This window comes from Peromyscus maniculatus, chromosome 1, assembly GCF_049852395.1.
Source record: "Peromyscus maniculatus bairdii isolate BWxNUB_F1_BW_parent chromosome 1, HU_Pman_BW_mat_3.1, whole genome shotgun sequence".
Taxonomy (NCBI): domain Eukaryota; kingdom Metazoa; phylum Chordata; class Mammalia; order Rodentia; family Cricetidae; genus Peromyscus; species Peromyscus maniculatus.
The window spans coordinates 57,280,430-57,304,996 of NC_134852.1; the positions used below are offsets into that span (position 1 = coordinate 57,280,430).

The following is a 24,567-nucleotide window of genomic DNA, read 5'->3' on the forward strand; positions in this document are numbered from 1 at the left end:
AGGTCAGCCTGGACTATAAGGTGAATTTCAGACTAGAGATTGCTTCACACTGAGGTACAGTCACAGTAAATAAGAAAGAAAAAGGAAATAAAGGAGAAATAATCAACTAGGACAAGGTTGCCCACCAGTATCTACTAATCCTATTAGCTGGCAATCACACCTCTCACTTAACATGATTATGTGACTCCTGATCAGAAGGAAGACTCAAGAGCTTGACACAAAACTCAACTTTAATTATAGAACTAAATAGCAATTTTAAGAAACTACAAAATCTGTTTCAAAATACACTTATATAAAGAAAATACAAGTTTCTGTGTAATTTATGGAATTTCTAGACAGGGCCAACATGAGCAGAGAATGTGTGCCCGAGCACAGTTCATGGTGAGCTGCTTTAGCCAGTCTGTCACTGGCAGTGAATTTGTCCAGGCATCCCTTGTGCAGGACAACATTTTTGTTTGCAGTTTGCTGTAAGCATTAGCCTCAGTGGTGAGTTCATCACAGCTAGGGAACTTTACATACTTCAAAACAAGCTTTTTAGGTGAGTAGACTTCTCTCTCTTGTCCAAACATCCTTCAGAGTTGTATTGTGCCGTGTTTCCTAGCCAGAGTGGTCACTCAGGAAGACAGTCTTCAGAGCAACATGGTTGTCAGACTGGATGATCTATGAGGAGGGGAGGAGGGCTAGCTGGTGCTGTTTTACATTAGACAACTATGACACAGTCCACAGAGCTGCACTCATCTTCTCTTGCCTTTCTAGGCTTGTGAAGTGGTCCACTTTGTTCCAGAGGTCCTTATTCCTTACGAGATGCCCTGGAGCTTCAAAATCACTCATCACCAAAAGTCAAAAGATCAATGAATAAAGAGTTTAAGCCTAACATGTGATGCCCAAAGATTCTTCTTGTAGCCCAGCAGAGAATCCCCATTAATAGAATATTCTTTTTTAAACTCTGGCATTTTTTCCCAGTTTCCATGTGCCAGACTATAGTGCAACATCTCACCCAGGTAGACACCATGTAGTCTGCATCAGGAACTCCAAATTCTATGTGAAATTGTACATTGTTGTTATGCCTCATCATGGCATACAGCCACTCAAAAAGCAATGACTCATCTGAGTCAGAAATTTCTCTTTAAATTATGTCATTATCAGTTAGTTTCAAGTTGTGTGCTTTATATCTTCAAAAAGTCGTTTGTCTGTCAAAGAAGCCTTCAAGCAAAGTGAGACATGTAGACTGATGTCTGGAATCAATAGAGACCTTCATCCTTCAGTTGGTTAGTGAGTGTTGGCATTACAACCTGTCCTCTAGGCTCCCTGAGGCAGGTGAGGCAAGCCAGCAAGTGTGTGCATTGGGCCCTTACACCTATACTGGATCCTGGCCAGAAAATATCATCTAAAACTAATAACAAGTAAACTATATAATAAAACCAATTTCTAGTCATTATGAATGACTATTCTAATTCATTAATAGAGCACACATCAGTGTCTTCCTCTGGGCTCTGTGAATGAGTACAGTGTGCCATTCATACACAATGTTGTACACACGTGACAAAGATGTAACATACATGAAACAGATGTAACATACACAACATACGTAGAACACATATACATATACACATACACCATCCTACATTCACTCACATATACACAAAACACACACACACACACACACACACACACACACACACACACACACACTCCCACTGATGTAGGCCTATGGGATTTAACTCATCGCAAATCTGTGACAGTCACCCGGCTGTTTTGGATGGTGACATGACTGCAGTCCTGCAATTGGAGAAAAGAAAATGTGGTTAAGGCATGGATAACTCCTGTTTTGAAACAGCTTATACCTTTTATATTATACCAAAAGAGAGCTTCATGTGACCCAGGCTAGAACACATAACCTAGGTATGCCAGAGAGATCCTGAAATTACCCTCCTGCTACTAGCTCCAAAGTGCTAGATTATAGGCAAACACCACCATGGCAGATTTCAATAGTGCTGGGAAATGAGTCCAGGGCCTGGTGCTTGAAAGAGGAGCACTCTCCCAACCGAACTTCATCCCCAGCAAAAAACCTCTGATTTGAGAAGCTCACTGAAGTTACATAGTTCTCATCCTAGCACTGAAATCCTGAAGTCAATAGAAGCAATGTCAAAAGATCTGGCACCCAACATTCCCACCAAGTTCTCCACATGGTTGGAGTCAGTGTCTCCCCGTGTATCTTTGCATCTATTTTCCAGAGTCACTTGTGAAACATTCCTTTATTAAAAGGGACCAGGAAGTTCAGTGCAGTATTGGAGTCATGATGTCAATCAGATGGTAAAGGTGACCTAATAGTCCTCAAGGAGATACTCACACTTGGCATACAAAGTCATAAGGATTTATCAATCTGAAAGCCTGGCTATGTAGCCTCAGCTGGCCTCAAACTTGTGATCTCCTGCAGCAGCTACCCAAGTGCTGGTGCTACAGATGTGCTTCACCATGGTTAGGTTTGGAGGAGATCTTGCCAACTGGGAACTTGAGAACTGGTGTTTTAGACATTTTTTTTAATTGTGCAACATCTTTCAACATCCTAGCACCTAATCATTTTATCTTCTAAGATAGAGCTATGTGTTTTTTAACAGATCTTTTTTAGAAAGATCTTCCCCACAGTCAACTGAAAACCTGGCTTGATCCATGAGACTAGAAAACAGGGACTGGAGTATGGTACACTATTTAACAACACCCACTTCTCTTGCAGGGAAGTGGGCAGTAAGCAATGACTTGACTCCACATCGAGGGCATCTGCCAACTTCTTCTAACCACACAGGCACTAAACTCATGTGCAAATCCAAATGGAGAGAGAATTAAAGTCAAAACAGGGTCTACTTTTAAAAGACTACACAAGGAAGTTAAAGAAATAAAAATAATGAAATATATATCTATATATATATATTTTTTAAAGAAAGCTGAAGTTTCATTAGGTCTTATTTTACTGTTAGTCTAATGCAAGCTATATATAAATACACACACGCATTTATTATGATACATAGAAAGCACACACAGAGTTCTACCACTTGGAATTAGCACTCTGATCTCAGGATCTTAGCCTTCCTTCAATCTCTGTGGCTGTATCCCTCACTCATATATTTTATAGGACTGGGTTCTGGTCTTTTCACTATGTTGCTGCATTTCTTCTGAATCAAAGTGGATGAAAAAGTCCAGGCTAATGTGAAGTAAAGTGCCAGAATCTCATTGATCTGAGGCTGATCTGAGGCCCTGAGGCCTGATCAAACTATGTGTTGTTATCACAGATACAAACTGGGAGAAAAAAAAATACCTCCCTAGGCAGGTGAGCACAAAACTTCAGAATGAAATGTGCTTAATTTATCTATCTTACATGGCTTTTTCCTTGGCATTCTTATCATCCACTGAAACCTAGTAACTGACATTGATGAAGAAGAAATTAATAAGTAATAAACCTTGAATAAGCTAATGGATTCCATACTTTGTTGGTTATTTCTTTCCTCCATGTTACTGGGCATGGAATCCAGGGCATCAAGTATGCTGAGGACACACTCTATCCCTAAGTCCACCCCAGTCCCCTTCCTTTATCCTATCAACGGCCTGTAAAGTACATAGTATTAGTATCCCCAGTTATCAGGAAAAATGGTCCAGATGGCCAGCACCCTCAAAGACAGTAAATGACCAGGTTGCAAATATGAGAAACTGATATCCACAGCCCTCTGCTTCCTAGGTACATGGTTATTATGGATTCCTATGAAGGAGAGTGATGAGGTTGACCTTCCGTGAGGATCAAAAGGATGTTCAACCATATCAGCTCTATGTCCTGGCTGGGAATATGGCCTTGATTTCTTGTACACAGATACATACACAGAAGAGAGCTGAGTCCTGCTTATGAGGATGGAATCCTCTTTGGGGGCACAATGATATTTCTTTTAATCCATAAGATGTTAGTGTAAAAATTCCGACTCTGAAATGAGAAAAAGTAAAATCAGTCAAGCAAATATCCCCCCAGTCTCCTTCTCCACTCTCCTCTCCATCTTTCTCTCCTCTTGTCCCCCTTCTTTTCCTTTCTTTTCCTCCTCTTCCTCTCTCCTTTCTATAACCTCGCTCCTTCTCCTCTCTCTCCTTCTCCCCTCCTCTCCTCCTGTCTCTCCTCTGCACAATTCTTCCTCCCTCATAGACCATGTGGAACTCCTCCTCCTATCCTAGTCATCACCGTCTTTGTCCTGTTAGACCTTGTCTTTGTCATAGTCTCAATCACCCTCCCTCCCCTCTCTTTCTTCTCCTCTTCATCCTTTTCTTGTCCTCCTGCTCCTTCCTCCCCTTCTTCTTACCCCTGTATGTGTATCGCCCTCTCTGTCTCACTATCTCTGGATCCCTTTCTTGGCCTAATGATGCAAAGGAACTCAACAGTAGAAATGAGAAAGAAGAATCAAACAAAAGGTAGGTCTGTTAGGACAATCATTGTGAGGAGCAAGTTGGGGGTGTACTGAAACCAGGGTCCAATAGCCCCTGTGAGACAAAATCCAGGGTACAAAAACTTATTACAAAAGAAAACAAGATGATTCATTGCTTTCCCAACATTAGCTCTGCTGAGGAACTCAGATTAACATGACATTGGGAATGATAAGAGATGACACTCTATGCAGTGTCCAGTGTGGAATTTCTTTAACCTCTGGCTCTTGAGGTCACTTCTTGAGGATGGAACCAGCAGTGGTGTCAGCACATCTTTTAAGAGCAGCTCGTGTTAATTAGAATGTGCACCTTAAAGAGAGGCTTTCATAGCAATCACTTAAGACACTCTGGATATTACTTCACTTTCACAGTGTTCTGAGCCATGGAGCATTTTGCTCTTGTACCTTCCAGACCTGAATCCTACATACTCACTGTTTATATTTGGGTGCACACACCACTGCAATGGATTCCGGCAACATCTTCTGGTAACAATAATGAGTGTGTAAATCCACACTCGACAAGAAGGCTGTCTGGGTTGGATGGGTCTGAGAAGACAAAAGAAGCCAAGAATTCCCAGTGAGCCCCATGCCTGATCCACAAAGGAAAGCAGTCCTGAGGAGCTTCAACAACTGGTTCCCACCATGAATGCCGAAATCATGCCGGGAAAACACTCCAGTCTGCTAGGTGGAGAAGGAAGAAGGAATTATCTCTTTTGTCTTCCTGATCCATAAAGTTCCATATAAGTTGAAGCTCTCCAAATTACTTCTAAGCTGGTTCCTCCCTGAGGACAAGATCCCTTTATTCATCCATGCCTAGTTATACTGACTGCCTAAAGAGTAACCATTCCAAGTTTTGTCCTTCAGCATCTAACTTACCTCTGCTTCCCTCCTGCTAACAACAGACTCTGATTCTATCTTCACCCAGAGTTCCCATGACTATTTCAAACATCAGTTCAGCAGTCTCTCAGGGTCTTAAGCTCCCTGCCTTCAATCCTGCCTCTGAGACCTCCCTATGTGATTTCTCCCTATGTGAAGAGGAGGCCCTTCTGTCCTTCGGGTGTGGTACTGTACACACTACTGTCACATTATCTTACCCCTCTTTCCTTTCCTTCCCTCTTTTACTTGCTCACCAGGTGTAAACACACATCAAACAACTGCATGCCAGAGTGGGGAGGAACCTTGCAGATGTTAGGCCAAGAAAGCCGGATGTAAAAGTCACTTATCTATCCATTGCATTTCAGGACATAAGCAGATATGAAGTACTGATAGCATGGAGGGGGCACACTTAGATTAACTCTATAGAGATCAAAATAGAGATAGTTAGAGCAAGAGGAAGATCAATCTCAGAGGAAGGAATTTGGAAAGCTGGACCAGGCTCTCTGCAAATTCCTGTTTCCTCAAGGAGTCATTAAACTATGGTGTTCATACATGTACACTACAAGTAAGCTATATTTTAAAATATCAAGCACTTATAAAACTAAAAGTCAAAGAAAAAACTAAAATGAAGGAAACAAAAAACAACTAGACAAAACCATGATGAAACCATTTCCCAATTCTTGTACATGTCCATACTCTGTTAACCCAACTCTGCAAAAAGCAGCCTCATCTCTCTCCCTTTCCCCTAGAATCTTGGCCTAGATAGATGTGATCCTCAATATGACAGTCCTGACAAACTCCACAATAGCCATAAATTCATCAAATGACATTGTTTTCATGTCACAGTCTGGCTGTGTAGCACAGGTTGGTGCCAAAGTCACCATCCAGCAAGCCCACCTTCCTGAAGGCTAGGCTTCCAGAACTGCCAGTACACCGAGCTTTCCATGGCTTCTTTAAACCTTGCAGTCTCTGCCCACCAAGGCCTAAAAGTCATTAGCCAACATCCTCAAAGAGCTCCAGCTCCAGCATGAGATCTGGATCCTCTTCTGCTGGAGTCTGTCCCTGGGTCACATGCTGAACTCATTCCCCCACTGTCCCCGCTGTGTGTCTTCTGTGAACCCCATAACCATTTCTCCTGCAGCATTGTGTCTCTGTCATCCCCCACTGGGTTCCTGCTCTCCTCATTAGATCTCCTCCTCAGCTCTCAGCCAATCATTTCTCTTGCTGTCAACACTCCTTATTTACCAGGTTTTCTGGGCCGGCTCCATTCAGAAGTCACAGTTTCCTCCCCTGCCTTCACTTGGCTTCCCAAAACCTCCTTCCAACTGCCAGCCAAGGTCCCACAGATGTGATATCTCACAAGTGCCTTAAATTCCCCAAGGTAGGACTGAACCCCACTTCCAAAGTCTGTCTTCCTCTAGATGCCCCACTCATGCTTATGCCATCCCCATGGGTCCAACTCCAAGCCTGCCCTATCACAGACTTGACAACCCCTATTCCTCAGCCCCTGGATCTCTGAAACCCCACATTCCTGTGCACATGGCCATCACCCTCTCATCGTCATTGGAAGTGAGCAGGCCCCAAATATTAACTGACCTCCCCGCTGTTACCAGCCTTGCAACTCCTTCACTTTACCTTCTGAGCCTGGCTTTGATCGTGTCATTGTTCTGCCCAAAACACCCAGGGAGTTCTCCCTTTACTCAAAAGCAGGTCTGTTCTTTCTTCCCACACCCGACAATGGAGTGCATGGTTCTGAAGGGTCATGTCAACACAAATATGACATCCTTTTCTAATATCAACCACGAATCACAATGGACAGGACTGCTCACCGATGCAAGAACCCTTCACCATGGAACTCTCCTTGGGCTTCTTTGTAAGTCATTATAAGTCACCTCGAGTGAGACTCCTCTTTCCATGAAACCCACAGTGCCCTATATTTATCTCCTAAAGAATAGAATGGACTCTGCCTCATCGAAACTGGTGCTCATTTTCTGTATGATCTCCAGGCACCAAAGGACAAATTTCCATCTCCCATGGTATATTATTGTTAGGCAAAGCATTAAGAATTTATGCAACTGAAGCATGAAGATACAGGAGACTGCCTCACATATCAGCACTTCCCAAGCTATGAGTACAAAAGTACTTGTGATCTCAAAAAACCTAGAAATAGACAACTGATTGCGGCTTATACCTGTCCCATTCTAAGAGAAACAGCATGTTCTGTGAGTATGAAGCCATGAAAATGAGAGATTCATTCGGAAGAACTCTCTAGGGAAGGAACTATATTTCCTTCAAGATCACAAGCCTACACCGCATGGCCAACTACTTGAAAATCTTGTGTGCAGGTGCTCTTTTGGTGTGCACAAAGCAAGTTCTTCTCCATAAAGACAAAATGCAATCATTAGAATGAATTATCTTGACATTAAAATATGTCCAGTTTTTATATACAGCTTTTAGGGACATGGTCTCTACACCATGTTCTCATACATCCTAGGGAAGCTACCATTATTCATCTATTCACAAGGTATTGGAACTTTGAAGAACTGCTTTGTGTAAGAGATAAAATTAGAAGAGCTGGAAATACACCAGGAAATGTGCCTTTGTCTCAAGGATGGAACACTAGTGACTGCTTGTGCTCAGAGAAAGATGATCTGGAAAGGATTGATTCTGTGATGAGAAAGAAATAGGCAGTGTGCTTAGAAAAGGACCCTGCCACAGGGAGGTGAGTGTGCTTACATGAATCCAACCTAAGGTGAGAAGCCCCAGCTCCTCTTGAACAAAAATGAGTTCCTCCTCGTTCTCAGTGTAACAAAAGTCAGGCTCTCCATTCTGCATAGGAATTATGATATGTGTAACTTGATATTCTTCCTTTACCTGACAAGAGAAAACAACTTGTTATAATTCCCTGGCACTGTCAATCCCACTCTCTCATAACACAAGTAAGTAAAGCCCCACCCCAGTGAATGACTCTCATGCTTCTCCCTCACCTCAGTGTTTCTCCACCTGAAACACTGCTCCAGTGCTTTGCTGGGTACTGTATGAAGGCACAGAGGATAAGATGAACCTGACATGTCCCTCCTAGCACATCCTGGGACTAGGGTCTTCCCTGTAGCAGCCAATAGATCTGACTGAGGGTCTTGAAGTGTTTTATTTATATTCCAAGGCTTACCACAGAGTAGGTGATCAGACCAGACTACAAAAGGAATTGAATCCTCCTCCTTTTAGAATTAGTCAATATGCCTGTCTCCATGCCTCACACCAGACATTCTACATGGCAGCTTGCCTGCTTTTACTTCAGTGACTCACTCTGTGTGTGAACCAGGTTTAAACTTATAGGAAGCCTCCAGTCTCAGTTTGCCAATGACTGGGGTTACAGGCATAGCCACCACTAGAGTGAAAATTTGTAACTATAGCACTGAAGCAAATTGTTCAATTTCAAGGGACTCTGAAAAGCAACCAGTTGCAAAATCATCAAATTCCAGGTGGCCAGGACTTGTCATCCATGGTTCCTTCTGTGGAGTGATATGTATGGACACAGCCCCTGGATATGTTTTCTGGGAGTCATGGGAAGCCAAGGGGGAAGAAACGGTCTCAGATCAAGGAGTCTTCATATCTTTACCAGTATCCCGCATAAGACTCCACATGTTTCTATTCCTTTTTGGGTATTGTTCTTTGCAGAAAGCAGGAACTGCTCCCATAAATCCTCTGGAAGGACCACAGGGTGGAGGCCTTTGGAGTTCAGAACTGCAATGGAAAGGAGAAAGAAGTCTGAGGTTACAGGGCCTGGTGTCCCTGAGCAGAACTCAGTCTGGTAGCCTGGAGGAAAAACACAAAGTCATTGGTATTCTCTCTAGCAGCCCCCCTCCCCATGATGGAACCACAAAATAGGCAGGGAGTTTCTTCTCCAAGCTCTGGCCACAGCTGAGTGGTAGTTGTGAGCATGGTCTTTACTGTCAGTGGATGGAACAACATATTTCTGGGTGTGACCATGAGTTGGTTGCAAAGAAATTTCTGTGTAGGTTCACAGACTCAGTGGGCAAAGGGCCCTCTCAACTCTGGTGGGTAACATGGAGACTAAACAGGACAAACAGACAGAGAAATGTAAACTTCTGCTGAGTCCCTCCTGGGACAGACATGTCTTCTTTATCTGTGGTTCAGATCTCCAGGTCTGCTGGCCACTGGACTCTCAGGTCTGGACTTAACGATTCCCTGGGTCCTCATGGGTCTTGAGACTGAGTCTCATGAAAGTGGCTTCCATGGTCTGTACCTTTCAGACTTAGGCTGAGACAAACTACAAGTATTTTACAGAATTTCCACTTGAAGAAAGCCTGTTGTGAACATGCTCAGTCATGTAGACCATTTCCCCCAAGAGCTGTGAGGCCACAACAAACCCCACCAGATTTCAAGAGGTTGCAGTTGCATGAAAGCATACACAGATTTTCTCAAGGTCATACCATCACAGACTGTCACTAATAGGGCATGTCGTAGGGATGGAGGAAACCCTTGAGACCCTGGAACTATAGGATCACCCGTGGCACATACCACCTAGAGAAGTTGCAGCCTCAAATCCAAATGTGAGTGAAGATGGTACACTTAGCCCATCAAAGTCCCAAGGACAGATGGCTCCACTTAGCTGGAACCAGTCATCCCTCTCCTGGTTGTTTTTACAGTCCAATAGGAACTGAGCAGCTTACCCCTGTTTCTTCATTATATTATACAGATGTGTAGATTGTTGAGTACACAAGCTCACAGCTGGGAAAGGCTTCTTATTTGCATCTGGAAATGTGTGGATTGCTGAGTGCACAGGCTCAGGGCTTGCAAAGGTAGACTCTCTTATTTGCATCTAGAAATGTGTGGATTGCTGAGTACACAGGCTCAGGGCTTGCAAAGGTAGACTCTCTTATTTGCATCTAGAAATGTGTGGATTGCTGAGTGCACAGGCTCAGGGCTTGCAAAGGTAGACTCTCACTTGCATCTGGAAATGTGTGAATTGCTGACTGCACAGGCTCACAGCTGGAAAAGGCTGACTCGCCTGTGCTTAACTGAGACAGAGCATTGCAATTTGGCTTGCAGCTCCTCCTCATTCAAGAAGAGATTTTGACTCTTCCAAGGCAAGACAAGAATCAACCAATACTTTAGAAACATCTGAAAAGCCAGCCTTGGTGATGCACACTTGGAATTTCAGCATTTGCTTGCTGAGGTGGCAGGATCTCAAGTCAGGCCTATTCAGGTTTTAAGCCAAATTATAAAAATTAAAATTAAAAAATAAAAAATGAAACAAATTAGCTGAATATTTGAGAACATTTTTCTGCTATATTTGTGAATTTCCCATTAAAAACCTTTATGTATGAATTGTGAGTGTGTTTGCACAAGTCCATGATATGTGTTTGTTTGTCAGAATGTGCACGCTGATATGTGAGCAAGGATGCACAGGTGCTTCAGCACATCTGCAGATGTGACCTGACTGCCTGGAGTGCTGATCTTCCCTGGCCCCTTTGGTCCAACAGAATCTCTTCTGTGCTTCTGTGTCTGCCCAGCTAGCTGTGCTGTGAGAAACCAGGTCTTCTCCTGTCTCCCTGTCCCACCTCACCTGAAGAGAACCTTGAATGTAGAGGTGGCCAACACACCCCATTGTCACGTGCTTTCTGGAGATTCCATCTCAGGTTCTGACTCTGTCACTGCTAGTGCTTCACCCACAGAGTCATCATCTCACTGGCCCTAATTGAGAATTTCCTGTGAGAGTCTACCAAATGCTGAAAACATAATCTCATGCACCCAAAATTCTGTTGCTCTCACATCTCTCCATTATGTCCTAAGATTATCTAAGAGTCCAACTTTCATAAAGTAACAATGCACAGCACATTCCTTATGATGGAAGATGATTCAGTATTTTCTTAATGTGCTTCTTCAAATCTCTACAGAGCTCAGAAAAGATGAGGATCTGAATTCAAACAAGTTTTGAGGAAACTTGACTGGGTAAACTACGTTAAAGGTTATTTTGACAAGACAGATGGCAGGAAGGAATGGGACAACACTCATCACACGAGGTTCTGTTACCACAGCAAAGTGGATCCGTGGAAGCAAACGGCTGAGGACGTGGACAAGGGGAAGGAACATTCTCTGTCGCTCAGTGCTCTAGACCTCAGACACCTGTGCACCAGCACTGCCTTACTTTACTGGAGAGCTGGAGTCTGTTTTGTGTGGCTGACCCAGAGGCAATGGGAAACACTTATACACAAGTCATTTCCAAGTCATGGACCTGTGGTGACTCACCTGGGCTTCTCATCATTTTAGACTCCCCACAGGGAGTGTCTGCTCTAGTGATGGGTGTTATCTCCTCAAACACTCCCTGTGGGCCACACACCACTTGTTTCCCAGGTGTGCTTCCTCTTGAATGTTCTTCAGCCTTTGTTGTTGATTTCAGGCTGGGCCCCACCTTTCCACGACGCACAAATCTGTGCAGAAGAGCACTGAATTTGGGGAAGTTTGGGAAGTTTTTCTCATGATTTTTTTTATCCTCCCCAAATGCCTTGATTTTTGCATCTTCTGCTCTTCTTTTCTTCTACAGAAAGAAAAACAGATTTAAGTTACGTCTTCAAATGCCAGAAGAAAAAGCCTTACCAGCAAAGAGATGAAAAAAGTGTAGGTAGGTCTGTTTAGGTCTGACATCTCAGCATAGGGCCCATGGAGCACCAGGTCTATGGAGAACAGCTACCACCACCTTAGTCAGTTCCTGTAAAGCCATCTTCAGTAACAATGAAGTCTCAATATTCTCAGTGCCCTACTGCACTTTGTGTGTGTGTGTGTGTGTGTGTGTGTGTGTGTGTGTGTGTGTGTGTGTGTGTGTGTTTGTGTGTGTGTATGTATGTATGTGTGTTGGCTTGTCTGGATAAAGTGCATGTGTGTTCAAGTGAGTATGGGGCCTATCCATTAGATCATAGACTCACTGAAACAACACAACACAATCCCAGAACACAGGCTGACCAAATGACACACAATCCTCCTTCCTCCATGCTCACACACTGACCTTATCTGCCAGGTAGCCTTCACCCTCCTTAGGATGTCGTCTTCGGAATGTGAATTTTAGGTTCTCAGCTTTATCAACAACGTTATTTATAGTCTGCAATACAAAACAGAAATGGAAAATTTGAACAGTTCTAATGTCAGAAAAGAGAATAAGAAAACAAGTGGGGAGAGGCAGCAGTATCTCATGCATGACTTGAACCCCATTTCCTGCCATCCCTCTCCTCTGTACTGCTATGCTGAGGCAGAATCAGCTCCCCTCCTACCCAGGGTCATGATCTGTTGCTTTTCTCTAAGTAGTTCACTGCTGTTATGGAGATTTTAGATCAGTCCCATAGACAATGAAGACTTACCTTGTTGATTTTGGATCTTATTCGAGCTGAAAGACACTTCCGATATTGTGGGTCTTTTGTGAGTTTCTCCACAAAGAGTCTAAAGGAATAGAGCAGAGTGAATAAAATGTACAAAAAGTTCCAAGTATCAAATGAGGCCCTGATGAAATTCAGCGTTTGAGAAGTTCCTGGACAGAGTAAAAGCACACCCTGAAATCCCACATCCCCTTATCCTCCAGTGCCAGGAGAGAGAAAGATCCTCACTCTTCTATCTACTGGTACATTCAACAAACATCAGCTATCAAGAAGTATAAAACAACCTCTGGAGGCATCACAATCCCTGACTTCAAGATCTACTATAGAGCTACAATAATAAAAACAGCTTGATAGTGGCATAAAAACAGACATGTGGACCATGGAAATAAACTGAAGACCCTGACATTAATCCACACACTTATGAACATTTGATTTTCAACAAAGAAGCAAAAACTGTACAATGGGGAAAAAAAGAAAGCATCTTCAACAAATGATGTTGGCATAACTGAATGTCAACATGTAGAAGACTGCAAATAGATCCATATCTGTCAACCGTGCACAAAACTTAAGTCAAAGTGGATCAAAGACCTCAACATATATCCAGTTACTCTGAACCTAAAAGAAGAAAGTAGGAAGTAGTCTTGAACATATTGGCACTGGAGGTCACATCCTAAATACAACACCAGTAGCACAGACAATGAGAAACAATCAATGGGACCTCTTGAAACTGAGAAGCTTTTGTAGGGCAAAGGACATGGTCAACAAGACAAAATAACAGCCTACAGAATGGGAAAAGATCTTCACCAACCTCACATCTGACAGAGGGCTGATATCAAGAACAAATAAAGAACTCAAGAAATTAGGCATCAAAATAACCAAGAGTCCAATTAAAAAATGGGCTATAGTGCTAAACAGAGAATTCTCAAAAGAAGAAGCTCAAATGGCTGAAAGACATTTAAGTTATTGTTCAAAATTCTTAATCATCAGGGAAATGCAAATCAAAATGACTCTGAGATACTACCTTACACCTGTCAGAATGGCTATGATCAAAAACACTGAAGACAGCTTATGTTGGAGAGGATGTAGAGCAAGGGGAACACTCCTACACTGCTGGTGGGAATGCTGGTACAACCACTTTGGAAATCAATATGGCGCTTTCTTAGAAAATTGGGAATCAACCTCCCTCAAGACCCAGCCATACCTCTCTTGGGCATATACCCAAGGAATCCTCAATCATACCACAAGGACACATACTCAACTATGTTCATAGCAGAATTATTTGTAATAGCCAGAACCTGGAAAAAAACCTAGATGCCTTTCAACTGAAGTGTGGATAAATAAAATGTGGTACATATACATAATGGAGTATTACTCAACAGAGAAAAACAATGACATCATGAGGCTTGCAGGCAAATGGATAGAACTAGAAAACATCATCCTGAGTGAGGTAACTCAGACTCAGAAAGACAAACATGGTATGTATTCACTCATAAGTGGATACTAGATATAAAGCAAAGGATAACCAGACTGCAACTCACAACTCCAGGGAGGCTACCTACTAAAGAGGACCTTAAGAAAGACACAGGGATCACCCAACAACAGAGAAATGGATGAGATCTACATGAACAAACTGGAGTGTGTGTGGGGGGGTAATGGAGGGCAAGGGTCAAGGGAAAGAGAGGTTAGGGGAGCAGGAGGTCCCAGCTGGACCAAGAACACAGTGTGAGAACAAGTAAAGAGATACCATGATAAATAGACCCTGTGGGAATAGGAAGAAGCAGAATGCTAGAGAGATCCCAGAAATCCACAAAGATTCCTCCACTATAGACTACTGGAAATGGTCAAGAGAGTGCCTGAGCTGACCTACTCTGGTGATCTCAGGGCTAGTTATGACTGGTGAGACATTTACCCTTACCTTTCCTCAAACACACAATGTTCTTGTCATTGAGACTATAGGAGTCATTCCCTGGGGACAGCTCTGCAATCTTATTCTGCCAACCCAAGTATGGTGAACAGCTCAGGGACTCTGCTGAGCCACTCCAACACTAGGTGGTCCACAGCCCAGTCCTCTGGTGGCTGTGTAGCTACAGGAAAGGCTAACCTCTTTCCTATACCAATCAATAGGCTACAGGATGTAGAGAAGAGGAATCTGGCTCTGCCACACACAGCAAATAAGCCTACGACTGGCTGCCTAGGTAGAGATAAAGCAGTCAAAACACTCACCAATGCAGACACATCCTATCCACCTGTCAACTCTTTTGTCTAAAAGCTGGGCCATGTGGGCACAAGCTTAAGAACTCTCCTACTCATGAAATCCCTTATATGTGATACCACCAACTTTGGTCCTCATGTCTTTGAACAATAAGGAAAAGCACATGTGAGATCTGCCAGAAATCTGATTAAAAGATGACTTTGACAAGTTCCATAAGGTCAGCAAGGGTAGGAAGCATGAAGAGGATGACAGGATGAGTGAGGGATCAGTCATGGGAAAGGAAGTGGAAAATGCAGGTTCTCACGTTGAAAATTTGTGATACATCACAAGCGCTTCCTCTGTGAGGCCTTCATTTAGCAGGTCTTCTGCTTTTAGCTGATAGGTCTTCAGCTCAAGGTAAGATTTCCAGGGAATTTTATTATTGATGTAAATATTCTGCTCAAGAGAGCTTAAAAGTTGGAACTGCTCTTGGGTCAGGAGAGTGACATCTTTATGTCTGCGGATGGTGCTCCTGACCTAAGAAAAAGAGAAGATGGGGAACACTAAAATACATCTCCTGCCATCCTGCCATTCTAGCAGTCTAGAACACATAGACATGTGCACGCGCGCACACACACACACACACACACACACACATCTCCCTAATGTAAAATAAAACACCACATTGGTGATTCAGCTCAATAAATGTATGAACAAACCCAGCCTAGGATCCTCTTACTACAGTAGTAAAGAGTTGGAAATAGGGATGTCTGTGTCCTTTGAAAACAATGTGAAGGAGCTCTTGGGTAGCATTTAACTTAAGGAACAGACCTTACCTACCACCTCTTTGTTGAGATTTGCACTAGAAGACATACGTAGCTGTGAGTGGTTGTGTACACATCAGAGGATTGTGCTTAAGCATAAACCCAGCAGTTACCACGCGGGCTTCTTCTGATGTTACCAAGGCAATAGAGAGCACCCAAGCTTGGAGGAAACTCTACTCATACCTTCCACAATGTAATATCAGCTGGAAGCAAAAGGATTTGTGATGGGGTGCCCAAAGTGATTTAATTAGTATCTATGATACTCAAGTCTTCAAGAGCCTTTGTGAGACAATGGCCAAGGAAAACTCAGTTCCTGCTATTTAAGGATTTCAAGAACTAAGGCTCAGAATCACGGAAGAAGAAAAAAACCCTTTGGGAACTGTGAGCTCCGGGGACCACAGCATTGCACAAGCCCTTCTTGAACCTTTTCTACGGAGTCTGTGTCTTTGAGAGCAGAAGTATAATGAATTCTAGAGACAAACTGCTCACAGTATTGACTTGCTTTCTGTGATCACACTTATGATGTAAGACATGTCCACCAGGGAGAAAAAAAAGTGAGGTTCACTAGTTTAAACACAGAAAAGGGCACCAGGCTTTTACATTTCCTCCATATGATTGCATACAATTGACCTCTCTCTTCAGCAGCAATGAGACTTACCTCCTTCGGAGCTCCAGCAATGAAAGGTCCTTTAATACCTGGACAGCTCTGATGGTCTGTGAGCCAGGGTTTGAGAATATCACCTGTTACCAGATACAAGTAGTTAGGAAAGGAGCTACTTTGCTTCTCCAATAATCAATGTTAGTTTATGTTAATTTACATATTACCAACTCACTGACCACAATGGCCATGGAGATACAGGCTTTAATCCTGCAATTTCCTACCTGACATAGTAGTCACAACCTGAATTCTATTTTAACTTAAAAACTAGGATTAAATAAATTTTTAAGAGTTTCCAAAGGAGATCAATTCAAGATGGCAGGGGCTTCTGGCATCCACAGGCCCATGGAGCAGCTCTAAGTTGTCTGAGAGACCCAAGGAGGGTCAGATTGGAGATAGGGAAGCAGAGGATGAATCTGAGAGAGCAGAGAATCTCAGAAACAACTAAAATATTGCAGGTCCTATGGGGAGATGCTTTTAAGAAGTGGTCTCATGAAATTGAAGGAAAAGAAGAAGAAGAAGAAGAAGAAGAAGAAGAAGAAGAAGAAGAAGAAGAAGAAGAAGAAGAAGAAGAAGAAGAGCAGATTCTATACATGGGCCAGAGAGAAGTGAACCTATAGCTGCTGAAGTTCACACTAATGGAGATGGAAAATGGTTCGTTTTCTGGATTGGGTTTCCTCAAAAGGCCTCCAGGGACTGTGCTGTAGTTGGGGGCCATGTTAGTGTCCATAGTCCATGCTGCCACCAGAAACCATGTGGAAGTCAATGAGCCTTGCTGCCACTGGCAATTCCAGGCAAGGAAGCTTCTTTTTGCAGTGGTAACAATGACTGTAGACTCATAATTAAGAATGAGAAACACATCACAGAAGCCTTTTCCCACCTTCAAATAAAAAGGGAAGCAGTCTAGACAGTAAGACACTGAAGGAGTCCTTAAATTGTAATAAAGATGCTGAAATACAGCTCTTTTCAGTTGATGTCTTCCAGCAGGAGATGTGGCTACTGAGTGTGGGGAAGGACTCAGTTATTTTAAAAGGGCAGGCCAATGAGACATTCACCATGATCCAATGACTATATGAAAAACAAAATTTAGAACTTATGTACTTTTTTCCTTCTTTTGGACAGGCACAGGTTGGGAGAATGCCCCTGGGAGGAATGGGAAGCTATTTTGATCAGGTGCATTATATAAAATTGCCAAATAATCAATAAAAATATTATGTTAGAAAACATGTACAATGAATAGAAAATATTCCCTTAAAACTCTAAAGGGATTTATTTTTAGGGAATGCTCTCCAGGAACTCATTGTGCAACAGAGGGTGCTAGCCATGAACTAGTAGTTACTCAGCTATCTCAACTCCCAAGTCCTGTCCCTGAAACTACTTTTAGAGATTTTCTTTGGGGACCACAGCAGGAGACACATTTGCTAAAGTGCCCTAGACTTAAAACACAGTCCCAATTCTCTACCCTGGAGGTCCTGTCCTAACTGTGTTCCTCAGGTCTAGAAGGGTTGCTCACTGATCTCTAGGTAGGACACAGATGCCTATCCAACCAGCTTCACCAAGGCAACCCTGCTCATGGATGAGTAGCCACCAGTTCCGCTCACATCCCAACACTACTGCTCAACAGCACTAACATGGAAATGCTAATTTGGAAAACTGATGGAGGGTTGCTGCTGCTGTAACGGAGCATCTTGGCTCTGAGTGTGTCCGTCTATACACCTGGCTCTTTCCCTGCTTCTGTGGAAATGCTCTCAGGAACTATCTGAGTACTTTATCTATACTGAGCTCATAAACACTTAGCACCTCAGTGAGTTCAGAGCCTAGTCTGTCAGATTCCACTGTGGAATGTAAAGATCCATTTAGTGAGAGAGAAAATGCTCTGTCCAAAATCATAACCCCACATATATCAGGGGTAAGATTCTAGTCAGGACACCAGCTTCTAGTTCAATATTCTACCCATGATTCCACACTGTCTGGACTTCTCAAAATGTATGGAAAAATTGAATGAAAGAAACGTTTCAATTTCTTTCCTTACCAGACATTGTTGGGAAAATAATAGGAACACAGTTATAAGAATCAGATAACAAAAACACTGTCTGGATTCAGAAACAGAAAACCCACATGTCCAGGATCAGAGATACTGGACACTGGGGAAAATTGTTTGTCAGCATCATAAGGACAGTAAGACCATTCAGATACTGATTTGCTAAGAGGAAGAGTGATGTCATAAATCTACACTGGTACCCTAGTCAAAGACTTCTTGGAAAAAAAGAGCAAATAAATTAGAGGAGCAGATAGTTGGTTCCTATCTTTTCTTTGTAGTTCTATGATTCCTTATGATCTGCAAGTCTGTCCTGTAGTGAAGACAATGACTGTGAAGATGAGAAGCAGCTTCAATTTGAAAGCTGATCCTGAAGGTGCATAGGCTCCGCCTCACATTCGACAATTCATGTGTTCTCCAGAGGTCAGAGAAATAAAGGACCCAGTACTGTCTCTCAATCCTTTCTAACCGAGCTAGCAGTGTGTGCAGAAAGAATTCTATTTTCTTTTTTTTTTTTCAGGAATAATTTTCTTTGTGACTGAAGCTGGCTTGAGAGTCACCATTTATCCTAAATTTGCCAACAACCGGCATCAATCCTCCAGCTTCAGCCACCTAGGTGCTGAGATTTCACTCATGAGCCCAGACACTCAGCTCAGAATTGTTACGATGTATCTATAGCATGCTCATTTTCATATTTTTTCTTTAAAGACAGGGTTTCTCTGTGTAGTTTTGGAGCCTGTCCTGAATCTTGCTCTGTAGAGCAGGCTGGACTCAAACTCACAGAGATCCACCTGCCTCTACCTCCCAAGTGCTGGGATTAAAGGCGTGCACTACCACTCAGTTCATTTTCATAATTGTTGAGCATCACCAGTATTCAAGAAATTAGCCAAGAAAAAACAAACACAAAAGGTATCTTTCCTGATACGCTGGCCCTCCTAGTCACACATTTTCCCAGCCTCAGTTGACTTCCTGGTCTACTAAACTACATGTTCACTAAATCCATCTCTGTTTGCCCTGTGCTAAGCAAATTACTCAATCACCAGAGAAATTTATGATTCAATGAAGTCTTTTGGCTCCCTTCAGCATTCAGTCCCATAAATCCTTTGTTACCATGGTTAACACCTCCAAGTTCCATGCTCGCTCCTTCCTCCATTCTATTTTCTCCCCCACCACTGCATTTTTCTATTTTCTTGACTGTCTCCAGGTCCAGGTGGCCTGTTCTTTTTGTAAAAAGCCCCAAAGTGCTCTTCCAATAGCTTCAGCCTCCCTGCCCTGTGATTCTTCTCATCTCTAGTTCACTTTTAACTAGATCAAAGACTCCAAACATTGGGAATGCTAATTTTTAAAACTCCATTGGTTTTACTTTATTTCTTCAGGAATGGTCTTTAACACCCAAGTCACTGTGCAGCTAGAGACTGGCATGGTCTCCTTGATTCTCCTGCCTCTGTCTTCCAAGGGCTGAGATTACAGGGGTATGGCACCATGATCTGACTAAACACTTTAGGAGTTTGTGTGGAGTGTGGGCCAGGGTTGTACAGCTATCTGTAAACTGTACCAAACATGGGTGAGGACCTTTATTATCAGGAAGGTGCCTGACATTGTCCCAGTGTGCAGGTGCCAGAGAGAGCACAGAGATAGAGAACACTGTCATTCACTGTAACAAACAGTGCTGCTTTAGCAGGGAAAGCAGACTTTCCTCTCCCCCACTGCTTCAGGGAAGACACATGTGCAGCCACAGAAGAGGGAGGGACATCTGCCTAGCCAGAAAAGGTCAGCTAATCTCAGCTGCTAATGGAACACTGCCAGATACATTCTCGAGTCCCCTCATATTTCACCACTAATGTTGACCAGCACCAACTATGAACTATCATTGTGGAAAACTGTGTAAAGGGAAGTATCTTGGCCCTCGGTTCTCCTCATTACATACCCAGATCTCTCTCTGCTTCAGCTGAAACAGTCCCAGAAACTCTGACTTTCTTCTCTGTGTATTGCTCCTAAAGACTCAACATCTCAGAGATCCCTGAGCCCTGCCAGCCTGTTATCTCACCAAGGAAGGTGAAGGAACATTCAGTGAGAGGATGAGGAAATACTCTGTCCAAATCTCAACCCTAGGAAATGTCAGAGCCAAGACCACGATAGGGCACCAACCTGTTGTTCAGCACTTTCCCCTTTATTCCACATTGTTTTGATGCTTCCCATTTTAGTGAGCTGCCCAATTAAATAAACAGTAAAGTTTCTTTTCCTACCTGACATCTTCAAGTCAGGAACAGAACAGGAGTAGGATCTGGGTAAAGGGATGGGGACAAAACAGGAGTAGGATCTGGGTAAAGGGATGGGGACAAAACAGGAGTAGGATCTGGATAAAGGAATGGGGACAAAACAGGAGTAGGATCTGGGTAAAGGGGTGGGGACAAAACAGGAGTAGGATCTGGGTAAAGGGATGGGGACAAAACAGGAGTAGGATCTGGGTAAAGGGATGGGGACAAAACAGGAGTAGGATCTGGGTAAAGGGATGGGGACAAAACAGGAGTAGGATCTGGGTAAAGGGATGGGGACAAAACAGGAGTAGGATATGGATAAAGGAATGGGGACAAAAACAGGAGTAGGGTCTGGATAAAGATGTGAGAGATCGGGTTGTTAGGTTTCGCAGTAAAAAAATCACGTCTGTGCAGGATTAAAGATGCTCAGCACTGAGTTACAGTTGGTCACGCATGGCAACCTCAAGACTCTATCTGGTGCTGATTGGTTCAGGAAGGAATGATGTCATAAAGCTGATGAAAGCCAATAGGATTCCCAGAAGCTATGTTTAAAAAGTGACAGTTGGACACCTGCAGGAAGACTAGAGCAGCCGTACATGGCTGCAATCTGGGCAGCTGAAAGCAGACAACCCAGACATGACAATTTCTAGTCCTAGACCCCTAGTTCAGGAAGAATGTCACGTGTTTCGCACAAGTGGTCATTAATAAAGTCATTTATTATTGACACATGATTTTCATATTTCAACAGATAAAAATGTATTTTTATGCACAGATGATGTCCTTGGTGAGCATCATAGATACTGTTTTACTGCTGTGAAGAGTTACCACAGCCAAGACTACTACAGGTGGAGCTCCAGGAGTCCAATTGGTGAGAGAGAGGAGAGATTATATGAGTAAAAGATATCGAGACTATGATTGGATAAAGCACAGGGACAAATAGCCAAACTAGTGGAAACACATAAACTGTGAGGAGCCCCCATGAAACTGGACCAGGCCCTCTGGATAAGTGAGACAGCTGATGAACTTGGAACTGTTTAGGAAGCCCCCAGGCAGTCGGACCAGGACCTGTCGTCAGTGCAGCAGCCGGCTTTTTGGAACCTAGGGCCTATGCTGAGACACTTTGCTTAGCCTTGGTGCAGGGAGGAGGAGACTGGACCTGCCTCAACTGAATCTACCAGGCTGAGCTTACTCACCATGGGAGACCTTGCTTTGGAGGAGGTGGGGATGGGAGGTGGATTGGAGGGGGGAAGGTTGGGGAGTGAAAGGAGGGAGGACAGGGGAATCATGGCTGATAAATAAAATTAAATTATAAAATAAAAATATTTATTAAAAAAACCTCATCTTTAGTGAAGTATACCACACCTAGAAAGACAAATATGGTATATACTAGTTTTTATGTAAATATTAGCTGTTAAGGCTATCATAATCATAACCAAGCAAAAATCCATTTAACCACAAAGGTCTGTTGTAAAGGACTGAGCACAGGTAGATCTCTCTAGGAAAGGGAAATAGAACAGTTATGGATAGATAAGGGGGGACTAGAAGTGGAGGATCATCGAGAGGAGGAGGGAAGAGGACAAGGGAGGAAATACATAGAGAGACAGCTAAAACTAAGAGCCATCTGAATGGGTAGATTAGAAATCTGACAGAGAAAAAGATTTCTAAAATATATACATATGTGAAGATGATCTACATGAAATCACCAAATACTGGGGAAACAGAGCTCCAACTGGACATCTCTTGTCACCAAATGAAGCTTTCATTAGCAGGATTGGGTTACATCTAGTTGAGCTGCTGGTCAAAGGGGTTCTTGTGAATCTCCAAATAACTGAGGTTATGGCCAGGACTATAGGTTGTCATGCACAAACTGACAGCAAGACCTCAACTGTTAAAAAGAACACCAACAATTCATTGAGCATGAACATAGAGAAGTCAAACTGGTGCCTACATACAGCCTTCACACCTATAGTCTAGCATCTTTTGTACAGGGAGGTACTCTACCAAAGGAGAAATGTAAACAGTAACATAGCCATGAACCCCTTGATCTACAATGGTGCCCTGCCTACAAAATATACTTAGTGCAATGGTGCTACAAATCTTGTGGGAGTAAACAACCAATATCTTATTGGACTTAAGGCCCACACCATGATATAGAACACATACTGGACACTGGTTAGATAAGCAAGAACCTGAGACTAGAAAGGTCAGAGATCTAGTATGAAACCCAATAACACCTTTCCAAATGAAACAAAACATAGCAAGAAAAACCTCCTAATGATATTCCACATACTCAGAGTATGGCATACTCAAAGATATCTACGGCATATCTATGACATACTCATAGATAACTGCTCAGTCATCAAGAAGCCTTTTCCCCAGTGGACAATAGGTTTAGGTGCAGAGCTCTACCCTATGCAGAAAATGAGAGAACTTAGAATGCTTAGCCTAGAACAGATGTCTCTATCAAATCCTTCCCCTCAGACCTCAGGGGGTGTTGTGAAAGAGGAGGCAGATAGAGTGTGGGACCCAGAATAGATGGAGAAAACCAAGAGTACAGGTTCTCTAGATCAAGAATATTGAGGCACAATTGAATTTCACAAGGACTGTGCAGCATGCACAGGGCCTGCATGAGTCTACACCAAATCGGGTCCTAGACCTGAAAAGAAATTTGGACACATAATCCTATCCATAAACTGGAAGCTATTTCCAATTGATAACTACTTGCAAGTGAAAATTTGGTTTTCTCCGAGTGTAGTTGGGGGCTTCCCTGGGTCCCACCTGGTCTGCAGCCACTCAAATCCAAATAAATACACAGAGGCTTATATTAATTATGAACTCTATGGCCATTAGCTCAGACTTATCACTGACAAGCTCTGACACTTAAATTAACCCATAATTCTTATTTTTGTTTTGCCATGTGGCTTGGTACCTTTTCTCAGTTCTGCCATGTCATCTTGCTTCCTCTGTGTCTGGTTGGTGACTCCTGACTCAGCCCTTCCTTCTCCCAGAATTCTCCTCATTTGCTTGCCCCACCTATAATTTCTGCCTGGCTCTTGGCCAATCAACATTTTATTAAACCAGTGCACAAGAGCAATATTCCACCGCATTTCCCCTTCTCTGTGTAATCAAAAAGAAAAGTTTTAATTTTAACATAGTAAAATTACATATAATAGAAAAGTTATCAAGCAAGAATTATAGTTACGACTGGACCTGCCTGTACTGAGTCTACCAGGTTGATCTCAGTCCTCAGGGGAGGATTTGCCCTGGAGGAGGTGGGAATTGGGGGTGGGCTGGGGATAAGGGGAAGGTGTGGGAGGGGGGAGAATAGGGGAACCCGTGGCTGATATGTAGAACTGAATGGTATTGTAAAATAAAATAAAATAAAAAATAAAAATAAATAAATAAAAAGAATTACAGTTACAATATCTAGTCTATTTGTATTTGGCAAAATTAAAGAAAATATTCTATCATCTATCCTATATTTGTGAGTCTAAAGTTTCATATCCAATTTATCTTTTATCATAGCCAAGGAAAATTATATATAGTCTTCAACTATATCAAAGACCTCAGAAAGATATATTACCTAAGTAAATAGGAAGTACCATTGTAAGCAACTTCTAAAAATTCTGGAAATGTCAGAGACAGCTGCCTGCCTGTACAGTCATTCAAAGTTCCTCTGCAATGTTGGGGCATCTTTCTTCAGACTATAGGCCTAGAGTTTCTTAGTTGCTTCTCTCTGTGTCCTGTTTCTCTCTGTGTCTGGCAGTTTCTTCTGCAAAGCAGAAACCTGAAGGACCATCTCACCTTGTAAATTTCAGTGGTCATCTTCCTATGGGTCCTGCATGTCCAGTTTATACAACATATATTCAGTCAGTCA

At 42.8% G+C, this 24,567-nt stretch overlaps 1 protein-coding gene across 2 annotated transcripts; it reads right to left on the bottom strand.

The window, feature by feature from the left end:
• Nucleotides 1–212: 212 nt before the first annotated feature.
• LOC143266989 (STAM-binding protein-like) lies at nt 213–23,884 on the bottom strand. 2 transcript variants are annotated; one of them, XM_076543127.1, is made up of 11 exons: nt 23,620–23,884; nt 16,395–16,477; nt 15,238–15,449; nt 12,707–12,785; nt 12,358–12,450; nt 11,604–11,892; nt 8,950–9,074; nt 8,067–8,204; nt 4,888–5,000; nt 3,868–3,967; nt 213–1,779 (listed from the first exon to the last, which is right to left on the bottom strand). In XM_076543127.1, exons 1-11 carry the CDS (start codon nt 23,795–23,797, stop codon nt 1,723–1,725), a joined length of 1,467 nt encoding a protein of 488 aa, XP_076399242.1. In that variant the 5' UTR covers nt 23,798–23,884; the 3' UTR covers nt 213–1,722. The 2 variants fall into 2 exon arrangements, with proteins under 2 accessions (XP_076399242.1, XP_076399245.1); XM_076543130.1 differs by lacking the exon at nt 23,620–23,884 and adding an exon at nt 20,679–21,148.
• Between the last annotated feature and the right edge of the window lie 683 nt (nt 23,885–24,567).

Bases quoted from the DNA above. Each gene is read 5' to 3' on its own strand.
- LOC143266989 (XM_076543127.1), bottom strand. From the start codon at position 23,797: ATGCGGTGGAATATTGCTCTTGTGCACTGGTTTAATAAAATGTTGATT. The intron at 9,075-11,603 runs GTGAGTCACCAC...TTTCCATTGCAG, and splicing joins TAAAATGATGAGAAGCCCAG to TTCTGAACTCCAAAGGCCTC. The intron at 3,968-4,887 runs GTGAGTATGTAG...TTCTCATTTCAG, and splicing joins TGTGCACCCAAATATAAACA to AGTCGGAATTTTTACACTAA.